At 41.3% G+C, this 22,624-nt stretch overlaps 2 protein-coding genes across 7 annotated transcripts in view; one reads left to right on the forward strand and one right to left on the reverse strand.

Moving 5' to 3' along the window:
• Nucleotides 1-14,386, forward strand: part of LOC124014029 (protein transport protein Sec24D-like) — a 28,849-nt gene extending 14,463 nt beyond the window's left edge. Inside the window, 14 exon segments of the mRNA XM_046328682.1 lie at nt 512-636; nt 3,776-3,967; nt 5,157-5,250; nt 7,450-7,566; nt 7,682-7,852; nt 8,285-8,381; nt 8,628-8,773; nt 9,114-9,252; nt 10,172-10,290; nt 10,645-10,824; nt 12,135-12,260; nt 12,262-12,327; nt 12,477-12,566; nt 13,141-14,386. Of these exon segments, the coding sequence (XP_046184638.1) occupies nt 512-636; nt 3,776-3,967; nt 5,157-5,250; nt 7,450-7,566; nt 7,682-7,852; nt 8,285-8,381; nt 8,628-8,773; nt 9,114-9,252; nt 10,172-10,290; nt 10,645-10,824; nt 12,135-12,260; nt 12,262-12,327; nt 12,477-12,566; nt 13,141-13,281 (1,803 nt within the window). The 3' untranslated portion in view covers nt 13,282-14,386.
• A 4,027-nt stretch (nt 14,387-18,413) lies between these two features.
• Nucleotides 18,414-22,624, reverse strand: part of LOC124014180 (Kv channel-interacting protein 4-like) — a 253,568-nt gene continuing 249,357 nt past the window's right edge. For 4 of the 6 annotated variants that reach the window (XR_006834979.1, XR_006834978.1, XR_006834980.1 and 1 more), the window contains exons 5-7: nt 20,749-20,856; nt 19,936-20,497; nt 18,414-19,826 (exon numbers count right to left, since the gene is read on the reverse strand). Coding sequence is in view for 2 of the 6 variants with exons in the window: in XM_046328939.1 (XP_046184895.1) it covers nt 19,779-19,826; nt 19,936-19,998; nt 20,393-20,497; nt 20,749-20,856 (324 nt within the window). In the remaining 4 variants the exon portion in view is untranslated. The remainder of the gene's footprint in view (nt 19,827-19,935; nt 20,498-20,748; nt 20,857-22,624) is intronic. The other 2 variants (XM_046328939.1, XM_046328938.1) reach the window with 1 other exon arrangement.

The following is a 22,624-nucleotide window of genomic DNA, read 5'->3' on the forward strand; positions in this document are numbered from 1 at the left end:
TTTATTAATGTTTGGAAATGTAGTCCCGGCCAGCTTTCAGCGCAAGCATCCGAGGTGAGCCGAGTCAGACTGTTACCGCGGAAACAAAACAACGGCCTGTGCTGTGTCCTTCATCCACATTCCTAACAAATGGAGGGCAGTCGGATGTCACACAGTCTTAACGGCTCCAAGATCCAAGCAAGCTGTAAGCTTAAAAGGCAGAGAAAGTAATGGGTGTGGTGGAGGGATACACAGGGCAGAACTTGTGAGGAACGAGAGAAAATTGGGATCCAATAGTTTGGCCTACACGTTTCACCTAAAGTTCGGGTACAGATTTGACATCTCTGGTGTGTTCACGTTATTATGTGGTTAACCTTGGAGGCAGGGTCAGTTGTTGATTTCATAAGTGAACAATAGTTTGTTTTCAGTGTTGTTTTAGACAAAGACATTTTAAACCGCAAATTAAGGAAATAAGGTGAAGTAACAGTTGAATTGAAGTTGTAATTCAAAATGTCCTCTTTCTCTCTTTCAGAACAACAAGCCAGCCAGTCCTCCGGCATACATCTTCATGATAGACGTGTCCTATGCCAACATCAAGAGCGGACTGGTCAGACTGGTATGTGAGGAGCTGAAGACCCTGCTAGACAACCTGCCCAGGTACACCCACAATACACACACACGCTATCAAACACTGACCTCGTAATCAAGGAATGGAGCCTTGAACCTGGCCCAATATCACTCTGCCTACTGCCTAGCTCCAAGATCTTTTTATATGCAATCTGACAACTTGGAGTGAGACTCACTACATAGCCTTAGGGGTTATGTCCAATGTCATAATCTTTTATACAATGCCCTGCTCTCCAAAGGATTAGCATTGGATAACTGAAGTCTCACGTCAGAGAGAACCCACATTAGATTTATAGAAGTGTTGGTTTTCAACGCCCCCATCACCCATAATGTGTAGCTTGGTGGTTTGATATTTGGGGTGGGTTGCAGACCTCCAGATACATTATGGCCTACACTACCTCCCACTTTTCTGTCAACACATCTTCAGGGGGGGCCATATGTTCGCCTGAGCTTCATTATGCTTCCATCGCCTCAGGGTGTAACACAATACTACTGGAAACCCGCAATACCTTGCCAAATATGGTTGTCCCACATCTACAAGGCAAAGAAAAAAGCATTAAGCCAAGTATTTAAGTGTCTCATCAGTTGAAAATGATTTCCTAAAGGTTGTGGGGGTGGGTTGATGGGAGGGGGGAGATGCTAGGGGAAGGGAAGAAAATGTTATGGTGCAGACTCTAACCCTGAATCATGTCCAAGACACAAGAAGTCCGCGGCACAGATGGGTCTGATTTTTGGCTGTTTTCTGGGTCGCCAGCAAGACACAAGGTTTTGATTTACCATCAAGAAACGGATGACATACTTCACCTGACTTTCCTAAAATAACTTATTTGGAAACTGGCTCTCGCTCCTAGCCTGCAGACTTCTGGAGATATTTGTCCGAAACCCTTACGTCACCCCTGACACTGTTAGGTAATGCTCTATCCAAACAAGCCCTCTGTTTTTAAATTACTTTTCTTCCCTGTTGTCCATTGAGACTTTGCTCTCTCCTGTATTGAAACTAATGGAAAACATGTTGGAAACAGAACACTTTTATAAAGATCTGCAACGCTGCCGAAATAGCCACATTTTTGCTTCTAGCTTGCTACTGGGGAAAAGGGTCTCCAAGAAAGCACACGCAGGTGTAGACTAAATCCTGTGGTATTTTCTCCTTCATTTTAATATTTCATCACTGTTACTCAGTATGAAAACGAGCAATAAAAAGCTGCATTGCATGACTGCTTCTCATGTCAGTTCTTGATGTTGACATAAGTCTGTTCTATGGGTCTCATCATTTACATATGGCAGATTTAGTTATAACGAGCACCTCCTTTATACTGGGTTAAAGTGCATGTTCTATACTGCTGTGTTCAGAAAGGGAGACAAACCCCAGTTTCCCCTGTCAGATGGGGAATACTTTTACACTTTATTTGGATAATCCATCTGTAGTGTGAACTTTCGTAGAGAATCAACTGCTTGCAAAGGTTAGGATAAGGGTTAAATTTATGGCTAGGGGTTAGTAGATAGTTGAAATGTTACTGATACTGAGCATCTACAGATGGACTATCCAAATAGTGATACCCATTGTTTTGATGATAAGGGTTTTAGATACAGGCCCCAGTTCAACAGATTTACTAGTCCAGCAGGCCAACTCCACGAGCTCTAATTTGTCGCTCAGGTTCTCTTCGTGCTACTACAGCTACTTTCTCTGTAGCCTCATCAACACAGAGGTGTATATAAAATATAATTTATCTCAACTGGGTGGAATTCTACCCAGTCCATGAAAATGAAAGCGAGATCTGTAAAGGGCTGAAAACAAAGTCATATATTTCACTGACAGTTTATTATTCATGTTATTGAACTTCTGTTGAGGCACGAGTTGGAGAGGGTTGTTTGTAAGAGAGAGAAATTGTGTGTGGACATTAAATAACATGACATCGGAGATGGCAGTCATCTTAATTGAAAGCATATGAGGCCCCTTTTTTACTTCACCTATCAGCACTTTGCCCTGAAGAAAAACAATCCTAACCCTCTTTCTGTGGATGTTTGTAAGTTCGTCAGGCATGACTGGGTGATGGCCCTTTTAGTTTTTTTGGTGTGGTGGATGCTGGAAGAGGTGCCCAACCCCGGAATGAGACCCTCTCCTCCAATGTGTTTTTTCTTTGCTTTAAAAATTGGTTTCTGCACCCAGGAATGTTTTTAACTCTAAAACTTCTCTCTAAAACACTCGTAGTTAAATAAATCAATTATGGCGGGAAGTTGTTTTGCAAGAGCAAATAAATATACAAAGGTCTGAAAAACCGGGCATGAGATTGTGCCTTTTGACGTAGTGATATCGGAGATTTTGAAGGAAAATCGTTAGCGCTCTAATTAAGCAATAAGGACCGAGGGGGTGTGGTATATGGCCAATATACCACGGCTAAGGACTATTCTTACGCACGATGCAATAAGGCACCACAAATCCCTGAGGTGCCTTATTGCTATTATAAACCAATCAGCATCAGGGCTCGAACCACCTAGTTTATAATTTAACATGACCTATTGAAGCATCAATAACCAAAACATGGATCGTAATGAAAGGAGCAATTACATAGGTCAACTTTAGATCTGGCTGTCCCATATCCTGTAGTACTGTATGCCTATTTGGCTGAAGCTAACATGACTGCGTTAAAATACTATTTGAAGTCTTTCAAATTCTTTGAGCATTTGCTTGAAGCTGCCTGAAGTGTCAAATGAGCGGAGTTGATACTTTTGGGAATATTGTATTGTTTCTATTACCAGGTCCGTTAGCTAACACTGCTTGCAAACAGTGTGTGTATCCACGTTGATTTGTTATCCGTTCTTGTCATATCATGTTTAGAATACAACTTCAGAATAGGGGACTGATCTGCCGCTTATTGGCCATTTTATGTCAGAGTGCATCAGCGACTATAACAATTTAGTGATGACTTAATCTATGCTGTAACATAGTTCCCTGTAATGACAAGCATGTTTAGTTCAAATAAAAAACTATTCTGAGGTTCTCTCTTCTAGCCTGATCCCAAATTTGTGTATGTTTCAGGCAAATATTATCAATGACATGACTATCATTAATGACTCATGCCAGGCTACTGCTCTCTCTTTTTCTCTCCCCCTCTCCCCTAAATGACACTAACGCTCATCCCCAACTTTGCCCCCTCTTCCTCCCGCACAGAGAGGATGGTGCCGAGAGCTCGACGGTGAAGGTGGGCTTCGTCACTTACAACAAGATCCTACATTTCTACAACGTGAAGAGTGCCCTGGCCCAGCCTCAGATGATGGTGGTGTCCGACACGGCCGAGATGTTTGTCCCACTGCTCGACGGCTTCCTCGTCAACTTCCAGGAGTCTCGTGCCGTCATCAACAAGTAAGGGGCACACCTCTGACATGAGAATTGACTTGAGTAGTGATGCTTGATTGCATGTTTTCAAATATTTAGATATGTTCATTATTGTTTATGAATAGCAATAGGCAGGTCATTGGTAACGTTAGGCATCTGAACCTTTTTGAAGGAGGCATTGACAATATTTAGCTTGTATAGCCCAATTGGAGGGGCAGGATGAACTCTGCACATTGTCACACTTTGGGGTATAGATTACAATCTGATGCAGACCAAAGGGTAAACAATCTTACTTTGTGGGTTTGTAGTGGTGTCTTTCTTTTTGATAAATGTATACATTGTCTTTATCTCCAGCTCCTTCTCAAAGCCTGTCAATGTGCATCTATTTCTGTCAAAGCTCATTTCTGAGCAACATTTTTCATGTCATGAAAACAATTGTTGAATGACAACATTTGATTATCTTGCCACACCAGGTGTCCAAGGACTCGTTTTATCCGTAGTTTCAGTAGTTTTCATCACAAATGTCAAGATAACGTTGAAAAACAGTTGCTTCCAGAGAAGTGGTCCCTGGAAATATTTTATATTAAAAAGGTCTGTGGATTTATATAGAAAATGGTCTTATCTATGCAGTTGTATGACACGGCATCAAAATTATTTATTACGACTTGATATTTTGTTATGTCTATGATAAATCTCTTACTCCCAGATCAACCAGTTTGTTTTTCTGAAGAACTGACTCATTTTTCTCAACTTGTACAATATAATTAAACAAATGTGAGTTGAGTCCTTGGTTTAGATCCAAATATGACTTTGTAGCAACAACAACAATTCTTCCAAAGGTGTTTTATTTACTGCATGAGCTGAGAAATTCACTCTTCTAAACTGTCTATGGGCATGATACTCTTCCAATGATCTGTGTAATTGTAAGGACAATACCGTTGGATGTAGCCACTGGCTGTCCCAGTAATCGAAAATAACTTTTTCCTTATCTCTCTTCCTTGATAAACCACAGACTGTTAAAATAACTGGATGGACACTGACCGTAGTACTTACACTCATCACCTCCTTTCAGATTAGCAGTCATAAAGGAAAGGAGGCAATGAAACAGCTATTTTAACACAATTGGGACAGAGCAAATTGTGTATCTACCAAGTGTTGAACACAATGTTCCAGAAGTGAATGATTGTGACACTTCCTCCCTCTCACTCCTCTCCAGTCTCCTGGACCAGATCCCTGATATGTTTGCAGACACCAACGAGAGCGAGACGGTCTTTGCCCCCGTCATCCAGGCTGGGGTAGAGGCACTCAAGGTGAGAGGCTAGATGTCAACTCTGTCACACACGAGGGAATGGGATAGTAGGGCAGCTGTTACTTTGTCCAGGCGGTGATGGACTCCAAAGTACCCAATAACCTCTCTGATTTCATTACAATTGTTTATTTACATAGGGACGGATAGATAAACACTGGCACATTGAAATGAAAAGACAACAGACCCACATAATAATTTGATAAAGTACATTGTGACATCAATTAAACTCAAAGCTCGAGGAATTATAATAGTCCAAAAAAATAAGTCTGTCAGCTGTAGAGGCCATCTAAACTTTTTGCAGTCACAGCCGCTTTACTGCCACCCCCCCAAAAAAGGGATTTTTTTTTGTCAGCATAGTCCATTATACCGTGCGTTCTCAGTTGGCATTGTGCCTTAAACAGTTTCTCCATCAACCCAATGACTCTGCAACTTTCCGTTTTTGCTTCTTAATAGAACTGTTTATTTAATCGGCTCCAACTGAATTTTTCCCAACGGCTTGCCTTCAGTTTGAATGAATGTGTGGTAGAGGTCACGTAATTTCAGATGCGAACAGACAGCCTTGCAGAAAATCTCATTTGATTTGGCACGTGCGCCGAATACAACAGGTGTAGACCTTACCGTGATATACTTACTTACAAGCCCTTAACCAACAATGCATTTCATGAAAGAGTTCAAATATTTATTAAATAAACAAAATTTTTAAAAAGTAATACAATAATAAGGTTAGTGGAGGTAATTTGTACATGTAGGTAGGGGTAAAGTGACTATGCATAGATAGTGGTGCAGCAGTCTAAGGTACTGCATCTCTGTGCTAGAGGCTTCACTACAGACACTGGTTCGATTCCAGGCTGTATCACAACCGGCTGTGATTGGGAGTCCCATAGGTCGGCGCACAATTGGCCCAGCGTTGGCCGGGGTAAGGCCTTCATTGTAAAAAAAAAAAATTGTTCTTGCCTAGTTAAATAAAAGGTAAAATAAACAGTGAGTAGCACCAGTGTAAAAACAAATGGGGGGGGGTGACAATATAAATAGTCTGGGTGGCAGTATTCTGCAGTAGTATGGCTTGGGGGTAGAAGCTGTTAAGGAGCCTTTTGGAACTAGACTTGGTGCTCTGAAACTGCTTGCTGTGCGGTAGCAGAGAGAACAATTTGACTTGGGTGACTGGAGTCTTTGACCAAAATGGTTTTGACCTTCCTCTGACATCACCTAGTATATAGGTCCTGGGTGGCAGGAACCTTGGCCATACCAGGCGGTGATGCGACCGGGTCGGAATGTTCTCTATGGTGCAGCTGTATAACTTTTTGAGGATCTGGGCACCCATGCCAAATCTTTTCAGTCTCCCAAGGGGGAAAGGGTGTTGTCGTGACCTCTTCACAGCTTTCTTGGTGTGTTTGGACCATGATAGTTTGTTGGTGATGTGCACATCAAGGAACTTGAAACTCTCGACCCGCTCCACTACAGCCCCATCATTGTGAATGAGTGCGTGTTTGGCCCTCCTTTTCCTGTAGTCCACAATCAGCTCCTTGGTCTTACTCACGTTGAGGGAGAGGTTGTTGTCCTGGCACCAGACTGCCAGGTCTCTGACCTCCCTATAGGCTGTCTCATCATTGTCGGTGATCGGTGATTAATGATGTCGGTGATTAATGATGGTGTTGGAGTCGTGCTTGGCCATGCAGTCGTGGGTGAACAGGGAGTACAGGAGGGGACTAAGCACGCACCCCTGAGGGGCCCCCGTATTGAGGATCAGTGTGGCAGATGTTGTTGCCTCCCCTTACCACCTGGGGGCGGCCCATCAGGAAGTCAAGGATCCAGTTGCAGAGGGAGGTGTTTAGTCCAGGGTCCTTAGGTTAGTGATGAGCTTTGTGGGCACTGTGGTGCTGATCTGTAGTCAATGAACAGCATTCTCACAGGTGTTCCTTTTGTCCAGGTGGGAAAATGTGGGTATGATGGTGAGTCACAACTAATTTGGGTCACGAAGACCATTGACTCTGTTGCTTTAGCCATCTGTTGACCTACACTTAAACCCTAGAATCCCCTCACTGAACGTGAAAATAATGAAGCCCGTCTAGGTCAAATCAATGTCGTTCCCTTCATTGAAACGGTCACACAAGGAAATACTTGCATGTACACCTTTTCCCTGTATTCACTCTCTCCTGTTGTTCCCTCTCTGTAATGTGTTATTTATTTTTGTTTTCTCCAGACAGCAGAATGCAGTGGCAAGCTGTTCATCTTCCACTCATCCATCCCCACCGCCGAGGCCCCTGGGAAACTGAAGAACAGGGACGACAAGAAGCTGATCAACACAGAGAAAGAGAAGGTAAAGAAAAATAGCCCGTCTTTTGCATTTAAAACAAAGTGGACCATATTATCATTGGCTATTAATAGCTTGCTTTCTAAAGTGTGTGTTGTTTGGTTCCCCTGCGGTGCCCTAGACTCTGTTCCAGCCCCAGAAGGGTGTGTACGAGCAGCTCTCCAAGGACTGTGTGTCTCAGGGTTGCAGCGTGGATCTCTTCCTCTTCCCCAGCCAGTATGTGGACCTCGCCACCATGGGAGACGTCCCCACACACACAGGAGGCTCCATTTTCAAGTACAGCAACTTCCAGGTATACAAAAACAGTAATGCAAACAACTGCACAATACAGTTTGTTTTTACATTTGAGTCATTTAGCAGACAATCTTAACCAGAATGATGTACAGGTTCAATTAGATTTAAGTGCCTTGTCCAAGGGCACATAAACAGATTTATCACCTAGTCAGCTCAGGGATTCGAACCAGCCGCCATCTGTTATTGGCCCGACACTCTATCCGCTAAGCTACCTGCCGTCTAGTTCCCCAGAGCGCTCTATTTTTCCACACTGCCATTTTGAGTCCATGAATCGTTATCTTATTGAACACATGAAATTACTCTCATTACATGAAATACATTAAAGCCCATTTTCTCATTCAGATCTTGGCACTGGACCAATATTCCATGGAGTATAATTGGGGGAAACTCTGTTACCTTGTTGTTGACTGTCACTACCTGTGTATTTCAGGTGGAAATGGATGGAGAGCATTTCTTGAGTGACCTGAGGAAGGATGTGGAGAAGGCCATCGGGTTTGACGCCATCATGAGAGTCCGCACCAGCACAGGTAATTCAGTCAACTGTTTTTAGTGTATTGCACTTGTATGTACTTAAAAAAGAGGTACAGTTTAGATTGTAGAATTTAAGAACATTTTAAATTACATTTGTTTCCAATAGTTTTACATCGCCAGATAATTCCAATGCTTAAATTATGCATTGATTATAAGGTATTTAGGTAAAATTGGTTTTAATACTGCTAGACTGTATTGCACTTCAAGACACTAACCCATAGTTTTCCCTTCTCTCCTGCCAGGCTTCAGGGCTACAAACTTCTTCGGTGCTATCCACATGAACAACACCACAGATGTGGAGATGGCTGCTGTGGACTGTGACAAAGCTGTGACTGTGGAATTCAAACACGATGACAAACTTAGCGAGGAGACGGGCGCACTCATGCAGGTGTCTCTCTCTCACACACACACACACACACACACACACACACACACACACACGACTAAAAAAAAAATATCACCACATTGTTTTGCTGAAGTCATCTTAAGCTTCTGTTTTGAATGGTTACCACTAATCAGATATTGAGGCTCACTGCAAAATGGATATTTGACTGCAACAAATACAAATATGCATCATATTTAATAACCAATTTATCCCATTCACAACGTGTTTTCAGCCAAAGGTTCCACAAAGCCTTAAACATCCTACTCTGACATGTAAGATTGAAATCATGACAGGCTTTTGACCCTCTAACGGCTTCTGTGTGTGTGTGTGTTCCGTTTCCCAGTGTGCCTTGCTGTACACGACCGTCAGCGGCCAGCGTCGTTTGCGGATCCACAACCTCAGTCTGAACTGCAGCGCCCAGCTGTCTGAGCTCTACAAGAGCTGCGAGACTGACGCCCTCATCAACTTCTTTGCCAAGTCAGGTGACTGCACACAGCAGAGTATTACTGTATTTAGGCTTGTGTTCAGTAAGGGCCAAATGAGATGCCCAATAAATCCACTTCCCATCTAGGCATAATGAATGCGATTTGATATAAAGAGTTATTCGCCAAAGTTCCGGAGCATGTCTAAGTATTTTTATAAGCTTTTGGTCTGGATGTGTCAGTAGTTCATACATGCAGAATCTATGAGAATAATTACTCTTACCTCAAATAGAGACAATGCGTTTGAAAGCGACTGTTTTTCAGGAAGCTGTGCCATTTTCCCCCACATGGGCCAGCCCCCTAGCATTTTGAGTTCTACCAATGAGCTTCAGCCCCTTGCCATTTGAGTGACAGCTAGCAAGAGGCACATGATGCACACACAGCAGAGAGAGAGAGAGAGAGAGAGAGAGAGAGGGCAATGACGTGGTGCACATATGTGACGTAGTACACAATTTTCAGATCTACTGGCTAAAAAGTATACACAAGTACTGGAGAATCTCTTGAATTAAATAGTCAGATCATTGGATGTAACATACTTGGCTGGTATGTTTTTATTATGCATTATTCAGCATAATGATACCCAATATGTAGACCTTTTATCTGGGAAATCTGCTTCAGTCGACTCGTGACTTGTGGCTTCAACATTGCTGGTCGATGGTGTCATAATTATACTTTAGTTAAATACACCTCATGCATCACTTTAGCTTCCTGATACCCAGTATATCTAAATCACCTTATAAGATAACTAGGAGGTGAAGTGAGTCTTTTAAAACCAGAACCATATGCCTCCCATAAAGTATTAGTGACAAGCAAACTTGTTGTATGACATGAGAGCACTTTAGACAGCTTTAGTGTGGGAACACAGTTACTGACCTACAAATGCCCTCGACCTCTCCCTTCATCACTCCCTCTCTCTCAGCGTACCGTGCCATGCTGAACCAGCCCCTGAAGACGGTGAGGGAGATTCTGGTCAACCAGACGGCCCACATGCTAGCCTGCTACAGGAAAAACTGTTCCAGTCCCTCCACTGCCAGCCAGGTCAGTGGCACAGAACACTGTAGACAAATTTAAATATAAAATTAAAGACAATTTTTTTATTCTAATTTTTTACTTGTCTGTGTTATGGTCGCTTTTTACAAATGCAGTGGTGTGATTTAACTCCTAAGCTGGTGACATTTCAAGTGTCAAGTTTTAAAGAAGTGTACAAACATCCATTAACTTATAGGTGCAGGGTACAAAAGTAAAAGAAAGACCGAAGGATTCCTGCAAATTTGATTCCTACTGCAGTTTTAGGTTTGCTTTCGTCATTTCAAGTATCGCAAACATTGTTACTATAGTGTCAGGGAGTCGTGTATTAGGGGTTCTCACTTGCTCCTCTCTCCCCTTGTGTAGCTGATTTTGCCTGATGCCATGAAGGTGTTCCCAGTCTACTTAAACAGCCTGATGAAGACTGGTCCCTTGGTGGGCAGCGCTGAGCTCTCTACAGACGACAGGGCTCACCAGAGACTCATCGCCACGGCCATGGGGGTGGAGGATACCCAGCTGCTGCTCTACCCACGCCTTATCCCACTGGTGAGACAACGCTCTCCGGCCTTAACCTGCTGAAGAAACCGCACACACACAAACGCACCCACCTCTGGCTCTACCCATGTCCCATCAATCTCACTCCCTCTCTCGGAGGTCCTTTTTACCAACTGCAATTACATTTTTATATGATTCTGATACCGGTGTCCTTCCTCATTTAGGTAAATGGACCTCCAATCTTAAGTGTTCTATCACTATCCCACTTCCTGTCATCATATTGTTAGTGCGGAGTTCTGGCTACATGGTTTTCACTTAATTGATGTCAAAAGATACTCTGGGATATATACTGAATATCACTCTGGTCAAGGGATACAATAAATAAACTGAAAGATATTCCGTGTGGATCCCATTAAGGTAAAGACGACTCCTGTTCCTGATGAACAGCAGAGGGCATTTCGCTGCACCTCCCTACAACATAGTTGACGCATTTACTAGTTCTTTGGTATTGGCATCCGTAAAGTGTGACATCCTCTTATTTGATATGGCAACTCATTCTACAAAAATGATGGCATTTGTATGAGGTTGTGTATTGCATGCCAGCACACAAACAATTACCCAGCAAAACCTGCCATTTTGAGGTGGCTGATACGAGACGCTGAATGAACAGTGTGTGCATGAGACTTCAGAGAAGAGTATGAGGGTAAATAGTTGCCCTCAGTAGAATAATTACATGCTTCATAATTGTGACACAATGGCAGTTATTTGTTCTCCTTCACATCAATTGCCATGTCTGCTGGGAAAGTGCCAGGCACTTGTGATTCATTTGGTTTTCATTTGTGGGTCACAGCAAACACGGCAATTGTTTTAAAGAAATACTTTAAGATGTGCATAATTAGGGTTGGAATGTTCCTCCTAATAATATGCTGCAAACTCTGGAGCACTGCTCACCAGAATGAAAGAGCAAGATGCATTTAACTTGTCAACCCACCTTGATATGGCAAAACAATAGTAGCAGTCTCATTGAAAAGGTGTACAGCTCAATATTTTGTAAGGACTCATCTCAAAATGCTATTGTTGGGGTCCAGTTTATACAATGGTTCTTGTTACAGATTGTGGTCTTACATGAGTCATGTGCAGCCCCCTCCATGTCTTTGAAGTTATATTCCTAGGATAGGATAAGTAATCCCTCTCACCCCACCCCCCCCCTTTAAGATTTAGATGCACTATTGTAAAGTGACTGTTCCACTGGATGTCATAAGGTGAATGCACCAATTTGTAAGTCGCTCTGGATAAGAGCGTCTGCTAAATGACTTAAATGTAATGTAAATGTAATATTCATTCATTGATTCCTCCTCCAGCACAATATGGATGTTGCCAGTGATGTGGTGCCAGCTCCAGTGCGCTGTTCTGAGGAGCGCCTGACAGATGCTGGCATGTTCCTGCTGGAGAATGGGCGCTCCCTCTTCCTATGGCTGGGCCAGGCCTGCCCCCCCAGAGCTGGTCCAGAGAGTCTTCAATGTGCCCTCCTTCGCCCACCTGCCCGCTGACCTGGTGAGGACCAGAACTCCCTTACGCCCAAGCTCTACAGAGGGTGGAGTGTTTTGAAACACCTTAGTTAGATATCATTAGTTCAGATATTTGAAAAGTTAATTCAAGACTGCATAGAAAGAACATATCACTAATATTCATGTGTTTTCCAGAGCTCCCTGCCAGTTCTGGATAACCCACAGTCTAAGAAGCTGCGTTCCATCATTGACTCATTGCTTGACCAGAGGCCCAGCGCCATGAAGGTACAGTATTCCATGTATTGGTTACTGTTACTATGCATACTTTCCACTGGATGTCTAAACTACTTTGATATAATTAAAGAACAGTATCTGTTTGTTGAATTGGGAAACTAATGTAGCCATATTTATCACATGGTCATAAATCTTTTAAGCCCTGGGAACAATAAAATCACATATTCAACAGGCTGCCCAAGCTTACACTCTTTTTTGCTTGAAAGCAACTGCCAAAACATGAAAGGAGTAGTGAAATATGTTTCTGTTGATATAGAATAATATTAATAATAGACTGGGTAAGTTTGAGCAAGCTTTAAAAAAAAACTGAAAGCAGTTTGTGCAGCAGTGTGCACCTCAGGTCCTCGAGGGCTACCAGGTCTGCTGGTTCCATTCTAGCTGATGAACACCTCCCAAGATGCTCATCAGCTAGAATGAAAACCAGGAGTGTCTTCTTAGTATTTACATCATTTAGCGATTAAGTGCCAGGGAGAAAGAAAAACAACCAGGACTGTAGTCCTTGAGGACCAAAGCTGTGCACTGGAGTTGGGGTAAGGTCCTAAGTTGACTGTGTTCCTGTGTATAGCTTCTGATCGTGAAGCAGAAAGACCGGTCTGAGATGCTGTTCCGCCAGCACCTGGTGGAGGATAAGGGGCCCCATGGTGGAGCCTCCTACATGGACTTCCTGTGCTACGTCCACTGCGAGATCAGACAAGTCCTCACTTAACCCCCCCCCTTCCCTGGATATCACCTCTTACAGAGTCCATAGCTGCCTTTCCAACAACTCTTTAACCCCTTATTCCACACAAACCTACAGGACTACCGTTCTCTCTCATATCTGTCAGTATCAGGATCTGTGCTCCAGTTTGCATTGTACATTTGTCTACATATGAGTCAGTCTGACTTCTTTAAGTCAGCAGAATTTATGTACATTAACAATGAACTGATTTTATGTAAATTGGCCAATGGTTGTAAAAGGAATTGCTGGGATTCGGGACACATTAGGCCCTCCGGACCACATTTGCAACATTAGACAGTTGGTTTCACTATTGAGTAAACCCAATTTTTAATAGTGTATATTTAGCTTTTTTATTGCCAATGTCTGTTAAGCACATACATTCCTTGTCACAATTTCTCATTAGGGAAGAGTTGACAGAATTTCACAGCATCAAATGGTAATTTAGTCAAATGGGTTGGAATAAACATCTGGTTGCCATGACTGAAAATTGGTGCCGTGGCTATTAAATTAATGGCTCACTTTACCATTAGTGATTGGATTCCATTGTTTTTCCATTCCGCTCAGGTATGGAGAGAAATTCCTAGCTAGATTATTGAATCAAGGCCAAATCCAGTGACAACTCACTGACAAACATGGGGAAAATAACCCAAATCATTTCTGTAAAGATGAGATGGAACATTCCACACTCTTAATTCCAATTGTATACCTTGGTTTTTCTCTTCAAGTTACTGCTTATGTCTCATTTACTGGCATTATCATTACTTCAATATATAAAGTCAATTATTGGTTGTTTGTATGCGAGGAGGAGGTTTTGGGGGAAATGGAGTTCCTGTGCCAGTTCAATCTGCCTTAATTTTTTTGTTGTAAATATAGGCCATTAGTCTATTCCAGTGAGATACAGATTTCAATCTAAGGTTTGTATGCAAACATATCTCAGGTCATACCTAGCAATTGTGGTGCAGAGATGGGAAAACAGTGGCGTAACTTGAATGGATGTATTCGAGTGAAGGGGCCTTGGAGTAGATTCTGAGCCTAAAGCCTATATATCTATATAAAAAATATTGTTTTTGATTAAATTCCTGACTACATCAAGCTTTTGAGAAGTTATGTGCTTGTCTTATTTCCATTGAAATTCTCACTAACAATCTTGTTGAACAGTGTTTGAAAAAGTACCAAATTGTCATACTTGCAAAGTAAAGATACATCAATAAAGACTCAAGTAAAAGGGCAAAGTCACCCGGTAACATCTGAGTAAGTCTAAAAGTATTTGGTTTTAAATATACTTGATCAAAAGTGAATGTATGAATCACATCAAATAACTTATTAAGCCTACCGGATGGAACTATTTTCTTTACGGAGAGCCAGGAGCTGAGATGGGTGGGGAGATGGGTGAGATGGGGTGGGGAACTCGGACACAATTTCCACCAGATCAAAGGCAGTAGGGATGTTCTGTTTAAGTGTGTGAATTAGACCATTTTCCTGTCCTGCAAAGCATTCAAACGAAGTACTTTTGGGTGTTAGGGAAAATGTATGGAGTAAAAAGTACATAATTATCTTTAGGAATTTAGTGAGGTAAGTCAATATAAATAGTAAAGTACAGATACACCCCCCCAAAAAAAAGCTTTTGTTTTTTACTTCTATGCCAGACTAAGATACATTAAGTGATATAAAAAAAATACATTAAGTGATATATAGGATACAGTTTCATTTGACTGCCTCAAATATACTGAACAAAGAAACGCAACATGTAAAGTGTTGGTCCCATGATTTCATGATTCGTTGTGGCGAAATGTTCCATACGTACAACAGGCTTATTTGTTAGGGAGCATTTCCCCTTTGCCAAGAAAATCCATCCACCAGACAGGTGTGGCTTATCAAGAAGCTGATTGAACTACATGATTATTACCCAGTTTCACCTTCAACTATTTCCATGTTAAAATAAAATCAAAGTTTGTCACGTTCGCCGAATACAACCTTACAGTGAAATGCTTAATTACAGGCTCTAACCAATGGTGCGAGAAAGAAAAAGGTGTGTGCGTGTGTGTGTGTATGTGTGTGTGTGTGTAGGTAAAGAAATAAAACAGTAAAAAGACATTTGAAAAAAGAGTAGCAAGGCTATATACAGACACCTGTTAGTCAGGCTTATTGAGGTAGTATGTACATGTAGGTATCGTTAAAGTGACTATGACCACATTGTTGATGTGGACACCAAGGAATTTGAAGCTCTCATCCTGCTCCACTACAGCCCCGTCGATGAGAATGGGGACGTGCTCGGTGCTCCTTTTCCTGTAGTCCACAATCATCTCCTTAGTCTTGGTTACGTTGAGGGATTGGTTGTTATTCTGGCACCACCCGGCCAGGTCTCAGACTATAGGGAGGAGGTCAATCTCGTCATTGTCGGTGATCAGGCCTACCACTGTTGTGTCGTCAGCAAACTTAATGATGGTTTTGGAGTTGTGCCTGGCCATGCAGTCATGGGTGAACAGGGAGTACAGGAAGGGACTGAGCACGCACCCCTGGGGAGCTCCAGTATTGAGGATCAGCGTGGCAGATGTGTTGCTTCCTACCCTCACCACCTGAGGGTGGCCTGTCAGGAAGTCCAGGATCCAGTTGCAGAGAGAGGTATTTAGTCCCAGGATCCTTAGCTTGGTGATGAGCTTTGAGGGTACTATGTTGTTGAACGTTGAGCTGTAGTCAATGAACAGCATTCTCACATAGGTGTTCCTTTTGTCCAAGTGGGAAAAGGCAGTGTGGAGTGCAATAGAGATTGCATCTTCTGTGGATCTGTTTGGGCGGTATGCAAATTGGAGTGGGTCTAGGGTTTCTGGGATAATGGTGTTGAGAGCCATTACCAGCCTTTCAAAGCACTTAATGACTACGGAAGTAAGCGCTACGTGTCTGTAGTCATTTAGGCAGGTTGCCTATGTGTTCTTGGGCACAGGGAGTGGACTGCTTGAAACATGTTATTACAGACTCAATCAAGGACATGTTGAAAATGTCAGTGAAGACACCTGCCAGTTGGTCAGCACATGCCCGGAGCATGTGGGATGTGTTTTCTTCCATTGTTTTTAACACAAGGCCACACTGGTAGGCCTAAATTATGATAATATAGCCACAGTAGCCAACTTGGTCACGGTTAAAACTGACTTAAAGCGGGTACAGCCGTATTGTTCACAGTAAACGCACGGCAGAAGTTGCACAGCATTTTCAAAGTTCAAGTTTGAGCTCAGCAGATCTGAAACTTTCTCTGTGACATTTTTTTGGGAGGGAACATTGAACATGACTACACACCACAGTGACACAACCACATGAAATATCTGAACACAGGGGACATGAACATTCAAACCAGTTTATTGAATCTCTCTTATAAAATGCACTCACCTAATCACAAAGACAACTGTACATCTTAAATGTCCAGTGCAGCTTAAGGTCCTTTATATCACCCTTCTAATCCTATATGGGTCTGCACAAATTAAACCTATCTTGGATAGCAGTTTCCTAGATTTAGCTAAATGGCAGAAAGATGAGTCTTTCCTTCCTACATTTGTAGAGTGGTCCTCTGTAGCTCAAAGCATGGCACTTGTAATGCCAGGGTAGTGGGTTTGATTCCCGGGACCACCCAAACGTGAAACGCGCACGACTAAATCGCTTTGGATTAAAAGCGCCTGCAAAATGACATATTGTATTGAGTGAAAGAGGAACATAGTTCCTTAACATTTTATAGAGGTCCTTAGAGGAAAATATACAGCACTTCTATTTCAAAATACGATTCAAGTCAATGTTTTACCTAATGTGTTTAATGCTTCTCAACTCAACTAGTTTTTTCAGGATTGGAGTAACAACGTGACTCCATTGCAAGTTATTTGAATGGGTGTGGGATTTTTTTAAATCTTGGCAGCGTCTGCATCCCTGAATTGCCAATATTTCAAAGTACATTATTTCTTTGAACCAAGTGGTACGCTCAGAGTACCACAAGGTGGCATTATTGTAACATTTTGTAATGGATCCAAGCCACAAACTTATCACACAGAGGCTACTCATAAGCTAATAACATTGGTACATTGTGTAAGAAAATAAATACAATTTAAGTCCTGTGCATATATCTGTGAAGGTTTTAACAGGCTTTGTTCAATCAATTCATTTTCCAAGATCAGATTGAGTGCAATAAAATCTGAACTCAGAGCACCCAATTACTACCCTCATGCACCTCATGCTATTATGATGGATTTAAATACATTAGGATGTAAGGTTGAATAACAGATTGACAGAAGTCACTTTCTTAGCCAGAGACACGTTCAATAGGGAGAACACATTTTGAGATGGTGAAACCTGGACTTGTCCAAGTAGCTGTGCCTTACTTAAATCGACCCATGTTTTAAGGAGATAATTAGCCCACTGAACAAAATCCTTGGTCAAATAAGATCAAGCTAGGTACACAAACAAGTCATTTCCCTAGACTATGCTTCTTCTTGTGAACTCCAGAACACATTCCCAAGGGTACATTTAAATGGATAAATAAGTTATTGCCAATTAAGGAAAAAGAATATGCAAAATACTGCAGATACCTCCTTGCTCATGTCCACATTGCTTTCCACAAACTTTTAATTTAGGGATGGGCAATAAAGTAGGGTTTTGGAGCAGAATCATCCTGTAAGTAGTGATATTGGGGAGGGAGGGGCCCCATCTGCTACCCAGCATGCTCTGTCCCTGAGCATGATTGGAGCCAATCAGGACTCTAATCAGAGAACGCAGGGGCCAATCAATCCTCATATGCAGGGAAACTGGACACGTCACAAACAAGATGAAGGAAAACACAGGCCCTGTCCAGAAACAACCCCTACACTGAGTATATTTAAGCAATATGGCCATAGCTCCACCTTGCCCTCTGATAGGCTGAGTGGAATTATCACCATATTGTTTCCACCTGTCCAATCCTCCACTATCATTCCAGTGTTTAATTGCTATATTGTAATTATTTTGCCACTATGGCCTATTTATTGCCTTACCTCCCTATATAGACTTTTTCTATTGTATTGTCGACTGTATGTTTGTTTATTCCATGTGTATCTATGTGTTGTTATTTGTGTCGCACTGCTTTTCTTTATCTTGGCCAGGTCACAGTTGTCAATGAGAACTTGTTCTCAACCAGTTTACCTGGTTAAATAAAGGTGAAATAATGTTTAAAAAAATAAAATACAAATATTGTCTAGATAGTTGGGGATAGGGGTTGTTTCTGGACAGGGCAACAGATCTACCTCTCAAAACCAAAGTATGACAGATTCCAATTTGCTTGTATAGCTTCACCCCAGTGACCCTCTGCAAAGGACAGTGATAAACTTGCATATTCAAAAAGGCCATCATTTCCCCCCCAAGAGTGAGCTTCTGCTTAATACTGTCCACCTGACTATCCCTTTGTACATTGACTAGCAGATCTACCATATATCATATCTATATAATTAAAATCCAACATACCAGTGTAACCTGCAAAATTGTTATTTGAAACATGAATGAAAACAATTCAAACAGGACACATGGGGAATACAGACATGTACGGTCAAATAAAATACAGTACATTTAAAAGCAGCATAATCTTGTGGCAAGATAATTGTTTCTCCTAATCGCATACTCAATGTAAGTAACAGCTACCTGTGTGCTTCTAATGATACTTTTCACCGTCCAGACTCGTCATCGAATTCAACGTGGAGTGCATCGTCTCATTTTAGTTGGCAAGTAAGCATGAACAAAGTTGAAAGTTCCACATAGATTCTTAGAGTATATACACTTTTTTTTTAAATGGTACAATGTTAAGTCTATTTTACTTGGGTGCTGGGAGAGCAAAGGATGGACCGTGGTGGCTGAAAAACCTCAGTGGTTAGGAACATTCTGGAATTCTGAGCCTGATTTCAGCATACAGTTATGTCACTATTCATCATACAAACTTTCACCTTCAAGGCTCATTGTTGTCCATCTGTTCAAAGGCAGTGGCATAAGATAACACATTTTGCTGGTTTCCACTAGATAACACAGGCACAAATGAAATATCGTAAAAATTAATGAAAACAAAACATTTGCATTTTGGTTTTAATTTAAGGTTTGGTATAAAATCAGGGTTAAAGTTTGGAATACAATTTTAAGAAGATACATCTTAGAAATAGGCGGGGTTCATTATTTTGTGTCTGTGTGAAACAGTGATGACCCAGTTTGCTGGATTCCTGTACTGCAGATACTGTAAATGGTGACTGCAGCACAGCTGTTAAGATATGTGTGTCTTTGTACACAGGAGATTTGAAGAGTTCAATCTACTTAATCAAACCACAAAACTCAAATTGTAAAGATTGTAAAGATCAATTCTTTTCTTTTTACAGTTATTCCAGAATGTTTCATACCATTACATGTATGATTTGTGTGGTCCATTGCGGCGTATGCCGGTTGTTGGTTGGTGTCTGTTGATAGTCGAGTCCAGAGCCCTCCAAGTCAGCCACGAGTTAAATTACGTTTTCAAAGAGCTGCATCGACCTCATGATGTTCTCATCCTGGTGGACAAAGAGAGGAACTCAGACTTCACTGAAAATGTACACCAGAGGTACTAAATACTGTATTATGTGTGATGCAATTGCAGAGAAGGCGGCGGAAATAACTCACATTTTGGCAGCAGTCAATAAACTCGTCTATGGTTACAACACCATCCTTATTTTTATCCATCTTCTGTTGGTCAGGAACATCCGAGAGGTTCGTCAGGAACATCCGAGAGGTTCGTCAGGAACATCCGAGAGGTTCGTCAGGAACATCCGAGAGGTTCGTCAGGAACATCCGAGAGGTTCGTCAGGAACATCCGAGAGGTTGGTCAGGAACGTCAGAGAGGTTGGGAAGGCAATGCAAAATATGTATATTGTAATAGTACACATGGATGAACTAATTCAAAATATGGTAAATAGTTATTTTCATTCCACATAACAAATGCCATTGTTCTTTAATGTAACTTGTATTTAAATATGACAAGCATTGGACTGTTGGTCCATACAATACATGCTGATGATGATGGTGAATGCAATATGCACATTTTGGCAACAATGTATGGCACTTTAAAAAAAACACACACCTGAAAAAATATCTCCACATGTTGTCGAGGGGTATCGTCTTTGAGTAGGGGATATGTGCATTTCCCCATCATGTCATAGATGGCCTTCATGATGTCAAGCATTTCCTGTTAAACAGGGAGTAAAGATAAGGTTGACAAGTACACTGTATAAAAGACCAGGTGAAGAAGAGACGAGGATTCTTTTTAAATATCATTAGACTGGTTGACCAAAATGTAAAGATATGTCATGCTTTACTTCTACATAAAGCAAAGTATAACCAATTACTAGGTCAGTATTTTATTCCTATTTATAGACATCAATAAGTAACTCAATTAACGTCATATAGACAGCGAGTTGCGACACTGACTGTATGTACCTCTTTAGTAATATGTCCGTCCTTATTAATATCATACAGATTGAACGCCCAGTTGAGCTTCTCCTGGACTGAGCCTCGGAGGAGGATAGAGAGGCCCATAACAAAGTCCTGCAGTAGAAACACAAACTATTGGAAATTGTACCAAAAACATATCAGAAATATCTATGAAGCCTTAATGGGTTGATATGATACTGGTAACAGACATTCTACTCAGGTACAAAGAATGAACTGAAACTGAACTCTTTTTGGTTACCATATCTAAGTGATACGGAAATTGAATTGAACTTGGTCCGGTTATCATATCTAAGTGATTGAAGTATCTAGTCTAAAATATATAACATTCTAATGAAGTGCCTTGTCAAGTGCCTTGCTCAAGGAGACATACACCGCTGGGATTTGAACCAGCAACCTTTCGGATACTGACCCAATGCTCTTAACTGATAGGCTACTGCCACCCATAACACATTCATCAGTATGATTCTTTACAACAATATTCTTCCCCCCCCAACAAAAAAAAATGAACACACATTATATCCTTGGGGTGCAGAAACATAGATAATAAATAATGCACATTGTTTGATTTGTAGAGATGCTTTGGGATCCCTACAAAATAGCTTTGAGTGTGATACAGTACTCTTGGACAGAAGAACACACCGTGTTTTTGTAACACCAGATAACTCGGGTGATGAGCAAAGACAACTTTTCTATCCTAATAAGCAAGATTATTCACTTCATTAATGTTAATTATATGTATGCTGGGGGGAGTCCATTTGGACTCAATTCAAATTAAGTGAAGTTTCACGGTTAGCATGTGTCTTGTGGGTATGACGCTTCTAACAACCTTGGAATGCTCACTTTTTTTGTATCAACTTCTGTCAAATGATCCTAGGGCAACGGGGTAGGTAACTAGGAGAGGATTGAGACGACAACACACTCTCAGAGACTGATGTAAGAAATCTCCACAATTGTACATTCTATATTAAAATAGATGATTTAACCTGGAATGTCCCATTGAGATACAGTATATAAAGATAATAAAAAAAAAATATATATATAGACAGTGCCTTCAGAAAGTATTTACACCCCTTGACTTTTCCAAATGTTGTTGTGTTACAGCCGAATTGAAGACTAATTACATTTACATTTTGTGTCACTGGCCTGGCTACACAATACTCCACAATGTGTTTTTGTTTGTTTTTATAAATGAATAAAACGTTTAAAGAGCTGATACGTCTCGAGTCAACAGGTATTCAACCCTTTTGTTATAGCAAGCCTACATAAGTTCAGGAGTATATTTTTTTTAAAGTCACATAAGTTGCAAACATTATTTTTTTTTAAAGACTACCTCATCTCTATACCTGACACACACAATTATCTGTAAGGTCCCTCAGTCGAGCATTGAATTTCAAACATTTTCAACCACAAAGATCAGGGAGGTTTTCCAATGCATTGCAAAGAAGGCTGCATCACATCTGGCCATGATTGGCAGTCCCATACGGCGGATCAATAACATTGTAGTTGCTTCACAATACTAACCTAAAGGACAAAGTGAAAAGAAGGAAGCCTGTACAGAATACAAATATTCCAAAACATGCATCCTGTTTGCAATAAAGGCACTAAAGTAATACTGCAAAAAATGTGGCATAGCAATTGACTTTTTGACAATAATCTAAAAATCAAGGCCAAATCTACACTGGAGTTGTTTACCAAGAAGACAGTGAATGTTCCTGATTGGCAGAGTTACAGTTTTAACTTAAATCTGCTTGAAAATCTATGGCAAGACCTGAAAATGGTTGTCTGGCAATGATCAACAAACAAATTGACAGAGCTTGAAGAATTTTGAAAAGAATAATGGGCAAATGATGCACAATCCAGG

This window comes from Oncorhynchus gorbuscha, linkage group LG25, assembly GCF_021184085.1.
Source record: "Oncorhynchus gorbuscha isolate QuinsamMale2020 ecotype Even-year linkage group LG25, OgorEven_v1.0, whole genome shotgun sequence".
Lineage (NCBI taxonomy): Eukaryota > Metazoa > Chordata > Actinopteri > Salmoniformes > Salmonidae > Oncorhynchus > Oncorhynchus gorbuscha.